This window comes from Pyxicephalus adspersus, chromosome 8 (genome assembly GCF_032062135.1).
Source record: "Pyxicephalus adspersus chromosome 8, UCB_Pads_2.0, whole genome shotgun sequence".
NCBI classification, from domain to species: domain Eukaryota; kingdom Metazoa; phylum Chordata; class Amphibia; order Anura; family Pyxicephalidae; genus Pyxicephalus; species Pyxicephalus adspersus.
In genome coordinates, this window is record NC_092865.1 from 45,698,930 (window position 1) to 45,709,072 (window position 10,143).

Sequence of the window (10,143 nt, forward strand, 5' to 3'; positions counted from 1 at the left end):
CAAAAATATACAGCTAATATACAGTTAAGTACAGCTGAGGAATAGCAATTGTACGGGGAAATCCACCCAGGACATTTCTTTGCTCTTGGGGTGCCTGACAGAAAGCATGCAATTGTTCCAATTCTGTACAGTGGTGCCCATCACTACATACTATTGGGGTTTACTTGCTAAAGCATTGTTGTACATATTTTCATTGTAACAAGAAATGTATAGTGAGAAGTCCTATGACCAAATCAGAACTCAGTTCTTCCATTCCATTGTAGGTGCTGCATGGACTGTCTCCTGAGGTTACTACAAGTTACAGATAATCATTTCACTGTTTAATAATATTAACCTTTTGAAAAAAAATAAAATAAAAGCAACAAGTTAGATGCTTTAAGTTTTCACAAACAGAAAGAAATCTCCACAAGTTCTTAAATTGTAAGCTCTTCGGGGCAGGGCCCTCTCCTCCTCCTGTGTCACCGTCTGTATCTGTCTCTCGTTTCCAACCTTTATTTAATGTACAGCACTACATAATATGTTGTCGCTATATAAATCCTGTTTATTAACCACCCGTCCGGTAAACCCGACCTTGGTACGGGGTAATAACACTTGCAAAAAGCGTTAAACCCGTACTTTTTTCAGGTGGTTGACAAACGTTGTATTGTAATCCGATTGTCATACATTGTATGACAATCGGATTACATTTCTAAGAATATACTCACCCGGTCCCCGTAGCTCCTCCAGACACGTCCTTCCTCTTCTGTGTTCTTCCGGCGAGTGCAGTGATGATCTCCGGGGTTTCCCGGTGACGTCGTTGCATGCGTCGAAGCGGGCGGGAGGCGGAGCGGGAAATTTAAATCACTTTTTGTATTGAACTCAATACAAAAAAGCTGTATTGAGTCCAATACAAAGAAATCTTTATATAATATTTATATAATTGTATTATATATATATATTATATAGGCTACTGTACATATACATTACATTATACACTTTTAAAAAAATAAAAAAAAAATAAAAAAAATTTATTATTAAATATATAAAATTTTGGACATATTTCGGTGAGTTATTCGGTAATTCATTGTAATTCGGTGAATTATAAGTAATTATTGAGTAATTCGGTGATTTATAGCCTACAATCTAAAATAAATTTTCATGCAAAAAATTTAACACTTTTTGCATGGAAGTTTGGAAAGAATTAGAATACCCGGCGTTCGCGTATGCGTCCCTCGGCGATTCCTGTTGATGTCCATGCGTGCGCCCGTCAATGGGGGTCGTAGCGGGAAATTCAAATATTTTGTATTGGATTCAATACAAAGTCCTGTATCCAATCCAATACAAAATAATACAAAATATATTTATGTGGTTTTGTCTATAGGTATGTGATGTTGGACTCTGTTTTAAAATTTACCACACTAGGGAGGTGTTTTAGAAAAATATATTACTATACAGTATACCGAATTATCGCATTTTCAGTATTTTTGATTTATTTATGTATTCTTGTTTAAGCTGATTTTTGTGTTTTTTATTTAATTTTATTAAAAGTAATTTTTTTTTTTTTGATTGTGTTTCAAACTTTTTTTTATATTCATGATATCTACTAGACCCTTGTTCGGACATATTTCTGTAAGTTACAGGTCCACAATTTAAAAAAAAAATTTCATGAAAAACAGTGTACCGCTTTTGGTACAGAAATCTAGACAGTGTAAGGCCCAGGTGGTTAATAATAATAATAATAATAATAATAAAAATAAGTTTTTCAATTTGGAGTAGCAGATGCTTTAGGTTTCTACATATATTATTGGTTCCTGCAGGAACATTTCCCACATGTGGTTTCTAGACCCTCAAAAAAATCAGGGAATTCAGCACAGAATGGGGATCACCCATCATATTGGACAAGGAGGTATACAGACCGAAAAACCGGAACAGGAATGATTGGAAGTTCTCATAAAGGGCTTATCAGGTGCACAGAGCGAGGAATGCAGTGCAGGGATCTCACTTATAGAGTTCCCCAGAGACAAAAAAGTGTCAGGGAATTTAACACAGGCTTATTCCATGTTTTTTTTTAACATGGGGGAATTCTTGAAATAATGGTTTAGTCTTTATGGTACCACTGAAGAATTGGGCCATTGGCCATTGGGAAGAATTTCACCCTTACAGATAACCCAAATATATTCACAATATTCATCAATTCAACCCAAATGTGAATACTAACAGTTGTGCAGAGGTCATTCCAAGCACTGGTAAATACCGCTGTGTGCTTCACTGGATTCCTGACACTCTTATTGATAAGTAATAATCATTGTTTCAGCATCATTAATAAAATTGGGTGTGGCCTCTATACCAGATTTTTTTGATTCCAGGAAAATTTGTGATGTTGTTGTACATCGTGACATTCTTACTGCAAGTTAATCCAGTTTTTCAAGAAGGTAATATTTTCCCTAGTATTAAAAAAGGAGGCTTTCTGCAGCTTCAGTACCTCAGGCTAGGACTTCACCTGCTGCTCCTCTGGAAGGACACATGGTGATAGATATATAACTGTTGTACTTTTCAAGCAAGTACTTTCTTTGCTGAGCATTGGAGCAAAATGGCCAAAGCTGAGGCATTTGGCGTTTACACTGCCGCCGGTTCCAAAATTCTGAGTACGGCCTTATTGACCATCACTGTTATTGCAATACAAGCAATTTTAGACTCCAACTTTCAATGTCCAACAAATAAATACAGTGCAGTTCTTGCAGGCTTCTACAGCTTCTCCTTCTTCATGTGTCCAGCCATCGTCTTTGTCTTCCTGGGTCTCTACTATTTTCCTGGCTTCAACAAGAAGATGTGCTGCCCATGTTGGTCTGGTAATTGGGCTTGTATCTAAGTTGTCTTGAACATTGGAAAACTTCCACTGATTTGGCTCCTGATTGCGATGACAGATGGGCAGTACTTGTCATGCTTTGTTGTGGCCGTCTCCAACTATCAACTGGACCACGACTTTTACTTATTCGTATTTCAGGTAAGGGGTTCATTAAATGCACCAAAAAAATTAGAGGGGTATTTAAAATAAGAGGACTTTTTAAAACCTAAATAGTCAATTTAGACATCTACTTTAACATTGCAGAGTAGGATTTCTATCTACAGAAGAGTTATTTTATTATTATATGAGAAAATCCCGTCTATTGTTATCTCACCATTGTGGGAAAGAAGACATGCCTACTGTGGGAAAATCTCACTAATGCAGGACTGGAGCAACTATCATGGAGACATATCTACTATAGGGCAAACCTTTACAGAAAGCAAGACGTATTTACTATGAGAACATCTCACCAGTATTGGAGAGAAAACCTCACTGCTGTAGGGAAATCTCTCTAATGTAAGAGGGGAGGCACAACAACTGTGGTGAAATCTCACTATTTCAATAGTAATAGATATATATTAGTAATAGATATATATAGTAATAATAATAGAGGGGAACACATAATTTATGGGGAAATCATTTCATTGTACATAAAGAGGCATCTACAGTATGATTATCTCACCATTGCAGGAGAGGAGGCACAACTATTGTGGAGATATCTAATCAGTGTGGGAGAGAAGAAAATTCACCATATATATCAATTTCAGTATAGATGGGAAAATTTCCACATTTTAGGAAAGGAGACACATCTACTATTGGGAGATCTCACTATTGTAGGACTAGATAAAGTTATATTATGTAGAAATCCCACTTTTTTTTTTTTAGAAGAGATAAATCTACAATAGGAAAATGTTACCTGTAGGGAAAATGAGACACGCTTACTAAGGGAACATTTACTAAGGAAACATTTGCTGAAATCTCAATAATGTAGGAAAGGGGACACATCAACAATGGTGGAATCTCACTATTTAGTAGAAGAGACACATTGCTTATGAGGAAATCTCAACATTGTAGAAGTATACTGTGGGGAAACTTTCACATTGCAGAGTAGGATATACATCTATTTATTTTGCTATGGGAAAATACATATGACCTCTGTTGTTATCTCATAGGAAACGACACACATCGATTGTGTCAGAGAGAAGATGCAACTCACCATAGATATCAATTATACTATAAAAATTAAATATTAAATAAATATTTCAGCAAATGAGATGCATCTACTGTGGGGAGATCTCACTATTGTAGGACTGGAGAAATTATATTATATATTAATATGCAGAAATCTCACTGTTTTAGAAGTGACACATCCACTTTGGGGAAAATTTATGAGAAGAGAAAATGAGATGCATTCACTATTTGAACATCTTACTAGTATAGAACAGGAAATCTAGCTTTTGAGGGAACAGTTCAGTAATGTAGGTGAGGAGACACATCAACTGTGGTGATATCTCACTTTTTTAGTAGTGGAGCCATATATCTTATGGGGAAATCTCAACATTGTAGAAGAAGAGACATCTACTGTGTGATTATCTGAGAATTGTGGGAGAGGAGACACATCTATTGTGGAGAAATCTAACCAGTGTGGGAGAGGTGGTGTGTTTTATTATAGATGTCAATGTCACTATCACTGTCTCATCAGTTTAGGAGAGGAGACATATTTACTGTAGGAACCTTACTTTTGTAGGAGAGGATATGCATGGAGAAATTAAACTATTCTACACAATATCTACATTAGGAAATCCCTATTGGAGCAGGGGAGACACATCTTCTCTAGGGATCTCAAACTAATGCAATCAAATCTTAAAAATATGAACAGCCAGGTGGTTTTAGTTTTTAAATGCTGACCCATGTTTATGCCTCAACTCTTGGAAACATATTACTTTAAAAAATAATTTTGTGACTTGTGATTCAATGACTGTGAAAAGTGATCAGGACTCCCAAATCTTTTTTTCATAGAAATTCTACAATTTTTCATACATTGGAATATTTAATAATGTTTGAATACATTAAAAAGATTTTGGAATGAAAGAAACACTCAACTTTTATTTAGATAAAAAATATTCCCTTATTAAACCCCTGAAGCCGATAATCAAAATTGTGAGATAATAAAGAATCAAATGTTGCTGCTATTCTAAATGAATAACTTCCTGCCAATCACACATACTTTCTCCTAAATTCTAAATATGCATATTAGTATCACATAACAAAGTCTGTAGTTTAATTCCTCCTGATTATGGTGCTGTGTTATTTGATATTGATGACGGAGAGGATGATGTGATGTACACAGCAATCCGTTAAAGATCTCAGCTTTCCTGAGTCATATCAGTCAGATATGATGGCTGGCTGACTGGCTGTTATAATCACTGCCTTGTCTTTAATAAATTAGGTCATCATATACATAGCAAATGCATGTCTGGGTATTACAGACATAGACAGAAATAACAGGAAAACACAATACACTGCAGCAACAGGAGATTAGCATTTGTAGTTATTGGCACAAACTCTCAGTAACTAATCCTCCAGGTAGCCTTCTTAATATCCCTCTTTATATCCTCGGTAACACCAACCTTACACATAACCAATACTAACCCCAACACTAAGCAGTCCTTATTTAAAATGATCCACTTGCTTATTGGCCATTCTTTCACAGCTCTAAAGGGCAATGGAAGTGATTGGGGGGGCTAGGATAGTTAGAGTGATGCCTTAAATACAGATGTCAACCTGAACAGATCTCTGCACTGTGACTTTAATATATTCACTTTTAGTTTGTGCTTCCTGTTACTATAGAGCATGTTGTCCAGCAGTAGGAGGTTTCAATTCCACATAGGATTGCTGTAATGTCACCCTCTAGGTGGCCTTATGGAAAATCCGGCCCATGACTAGGCACACAGTTGGTACCATAATGCAGCCATTGAACCCAGCATAGATTATTTGGTCCATTATTAACCTTTAACCCTTTTCATCCCATCCGCAGACCTCCGGAATGTTGGCCATTACCCTTGTGGTCATCCTATGGTACTGCGGATCAATGTGTACCTGTGTGTGCTTGGAGGACAGTCGGCGCACATACGAGATGCTGGCAGATGTGGAGAGTATTCTACAAGTAGACAAAGTAGAGAAAGAGAAAAATGAAGAGAAGGAAAAGTTCCTATGTGCTCTGGAGCATGACAGAGAGTACAAGGAGAGGAGACTGCCGAAATACATGCGAGAAAATGAAGAGGTGATTATAGCTAAACTGAAGTCACCAACGGATGGCAACAGCGGGAACACCAATGGAGGAAAGTAGGAACAAAAAAACAGAAAGCCAGGCCTTGTACACTAGTTCCACCTTGCAGAAGATCTAAATCTTAGGAAGATTTCTTAACATATTTGAACAAGAAAACATTAGATCTTAAATCAAACCCTGCCTTCAGATAAAAGTGATACTTTACAATAAAAACACAGAAACAATCATTTATTCACAAAAATATTAATAGATGATGTGCGGAGGAAAAGGTACTACCTTGACATCAGAAGCTCCAATTGTCTTGACTTCTCCTAGATGATTTGTGTATTTTGCCACCAGTTTCTGACATTTTTGTGGGTTTCCTTCCATAATCTGCTGGTTTCAAATCCACCTACAACATTTCTTTGAGAGAGCCTAACCCTCCATTTCTTCAATATTAGCCATTCCTAGCATGCATTAGATCATTATTGTGTTGTAAGATCCATTTCTGCTTCTACAGATGTCCTAACATTCTCATCAATCATGGTAACTCAATGGCTGCAAGCTGTTCAGAACCTGAAGCAAAGCATCGAAGCAACCATAAACCATAACATTTCCATCACCATGCTTTACAGTTAGTACGATGGTCTTCTCCTGAAATGTTGTCTGTGACTGTGATGGGACTGTAATCCAATCTCTGATTCGTCAGTACATTGTATGTGATTTGTCTGCATGTTCCATGGCGGACTGTAGCTTCACTCTAATATTCTTGTTGGACAGTAAAATCTTTTTCCTGGTCCACTTCTCATACAATCTTTTTCTGACTGTAGATTGATACCAGTTGTTGCAATAGTTCCCTGAAGATCCTGCAATATATTTTGGATTTCTTTTGCATTAAAAAGTCAGTTCTTAGGCTGTTTTTGCCTGGCTGGCTTAATAACAAATTAGAATCATTTGAACCATACAGCAGATTACTTTTACAGTAAAATGATTGGATTTTTAAAAAAATGATGTTGATGTTTTAAATCCCTTTCCAGATTATTAGGCATTCAAATCCAGAGTCTATCATTTACTTTCTGGGCTGGGATGTTGGCTCTGAGATGACACAATCATGTAAATCCTGGCACTTGTGCAATTACTGGCTCTGTTCACAAATTTGCTACAAAGATATAATGTTGCAGTCGGATCACTAGGGGTCAGGAGACTGGGAAAATACTTCTGTCTGCCTGCAGCAGTCTGATGACATCATCTCAGCCTAGGCAAAGTCACGTTTCAGTGATCAATATGGAGCTTTCCTGCCATGACAATATACTGTTGTATATTGTGTAGGATGTCCTCTTTAAGAACGGTAAAAATGGAGCTGTGGGCGCTTTAAAGATTTTCACAAATCTGTTTACTGAAAGATTTCTAAATGTTTGCTGTCCACAAGGATCTTATCCAAGCTAAATTCTGAGTACACAAGGCCTGAAAAATGTAACAAAAAGCAAAAAGAGAATAATCAGCTTAGTCAAATAGTCGAATGATTTGCTTGTATAACCACCTCCACCAAAACCAAAATAATGTGCATATGTAGCTGTGAAGTGTCTGCTAAAGGGAGACTATAGTCAAAACTGATAGAGAATGGCAGGCTAACCTCACCCTGACTCATTGGACCTGATTTATGAAAGATCACCAAGATTGGAGACAATAGACTATTATAGGAGAACCTGTGTGACCCAGCAAACCTGCAATGGTTTTCCTAAAATTATTTACTATTATCTGGCAATCCTGGTCTGAATCCATTCCGGGTTTGGAGGATAACCCAGATTCCATGTGACAGTCTATCTTCTCCAGTTTTGGAGAGCTTTAATTAGACAGGCGCCCTGCATTTCTCAGAGATTCCCAGAGATCATCCATTCAGTGCTCTGACATTGCTATGATATGGTGCCTAAAGCTAAATACAGACCCCACATCTGACATTTTTCTAGGTGAGGTTTTACTAATTCTTCCATTTTTGGATTATGGGGTTTCAGCTTCTGTTCTGGTAAAAATCAGTTTTGGGTAGGCGACCCCTTTAATAGAGAGGTCCCCAACCTTTTCCAGTGTACAAATGTAAAATATCACTTTTATTACTATTATTATTATTATTAATATATTGCTTCAAACAAGGTTACTGAAATGAAATATATCATATTTATATAAAATTACCCTTTAACAGTGCAGAATGTGATGAGTATAATATTAAATTATGTATAAGTAAATTTATAATAATAAAACATTTTCATCTCATTTTTCTGGCTGTAGAATGTAGAATGATACTTCAAGATTCTGAACAGGCTTGGTGGATATAATAATTTCTTCTTTTATTAAATTACTATTGTATCACTGCTGGCCAGTTTTATCACTGTTTTCAAATCACAATAAAAATGATCAACATTGTGGGAGTTGCAGAATTCTGAATACAATAGTGTAACAGCTGAAATCTAATCGCCTTAATTGCTATGATCTCACGATTAACATCTTAACAGATCCTCCTTAATCGCGCAGCTGAAATCTAATCGCCTTAATTGGTGGATGCGCGATACCTATTGCCCATTTTGTTATGAAGGCAAGCATCCGGCTTGGCAGTGAGATGCGAATGAACGAGCGCATAACTCCAGCCCGTAGTAAACTGGCTCGATATAACAGCGCGAAACTACGCGCGACCAGCGAGCGCGGATTTCATTGATAAATTAGGCCCAGTGTGTTGACCTGGAAATTCAGTACAGAATTCTCACAAATACTCAATTCTAAGAACTTGCAGGATATTTTACATTGAAGAATCTACTGAACACCAGTGATTGTTTACTTTTACTAAAGAAAACTCAATCTTGTACAGAGAATGTGAAAAAAACGGTATGATTGGATGGTTAAAGTCCTATTGGGACACTTTCAGTTGGATGGACCAAATTAACCCAAGCACAAGTGATTCCCTTTGGGCACATTAATAAATCCCAGATGTTCCCACTGATTAGTAATCACGATTGTTTTAGTATCATTAGAAAACTTGGGTGTGATCTCCATATCTGATTCCAAGAAAAATTCACGATGACATGTACGTAGTGATGATCTAATGACTGATCTATCCAGTTTTCCCAGAATGCAAATCAGCAGAATTTAGATAACATCAGAGTGCATTTCTCAAGCCTTCAAAAAGGAGGCCCTACTGGTCCAACCTAAATTCCTTTATATAGGGACCGAACCTTGTGCACCTCAGGTGAGGACTTCTATATATTGCCTCTCTGTCTCCTGACCTAAGGAGAGACACCGGGTGCTCATTGTATGACAGCAGCACATTCCAAGCCAACCACTGGAACAAAATGGCCATAGCCAGCGCATTTGGCTCATACAGTGCTTCCGGTTCCAAAATCCTGAATGCGGCCTTATTGACTTTCTCTGTTATTGGAATTGAAGCAATTTTAGACTCCAGCTTTCAATGTCCATCCAGTAAATACAGTGTGGTTCTTGCATGCGTCTACAGCCTCTCATTTTACCTGTGTCCTGCCATCGTCTTTGTCTTCCTGGGTCTTCACTATTTTCCTGGCTTCAACAAGAAGATGTGCTGCCCATGTTGGTCTGGCAATTGGGCTTGTATCTACGTTGTCATGCAGATTGGACAAGCGCCAGTGATTTGGCTCCTGATTGCAATGACAGATGGGCAGTACTTGTCATGCTTTGTTGTGGTCGTCTCCAACTATCAACTGGACCACGACTTTTACTTATTGGTATTTCAGGTAAGGGGTCCATTGGATGTAGCATAACATTTTATGGATATTGAAATTTAAAGGGGTAACTTAAAAACAATGTTGGGAGTTCTTTAATATACGCTTACTATTGCAGAAGAGGTGACACATTGAACTATTTAGGGAAATCTCACTACAAATGGAGAGGAGAAACACATCTTGTAGGGAAATCTTGCCACTGTAGGATAGGAGACAGAACTACTTTGAAGGAACCTCTCCATTGTAGAAGATGGGACATATCTACTTTGGAGGAACCTCTCCATTGTAGAAGATGGGACATATCTACTTTG

General features: G+C 37.4%; 1 protein-coding gene across 1 annotated transcript in view; it reads left to right on the forward strand.

Annotated features, from left to right (window-relative positions):
- The first annotated feature begins 9,377 nt into the window (after positions 1 to 9,377).
- LOC140336233 (uncharacterized) overlaps positions 9,378 to 10,143 on the forward strand; it is a 3,683-nt gene continuing 2,917 nt past the window's right edge. The window contains exon 1 of the mRNA XM_072419228.1: positions 9,378 to 9,844. Within this exon, the coding sequence (XP_072275329.1) occupies positions 9,431 to 9,844 (414 nt within the window). The 5' untranslated portion in view covers positions 9,378 to 9,430. The remainder of the gene's footprint in view (positions 9,845 to 10,143) is intronic.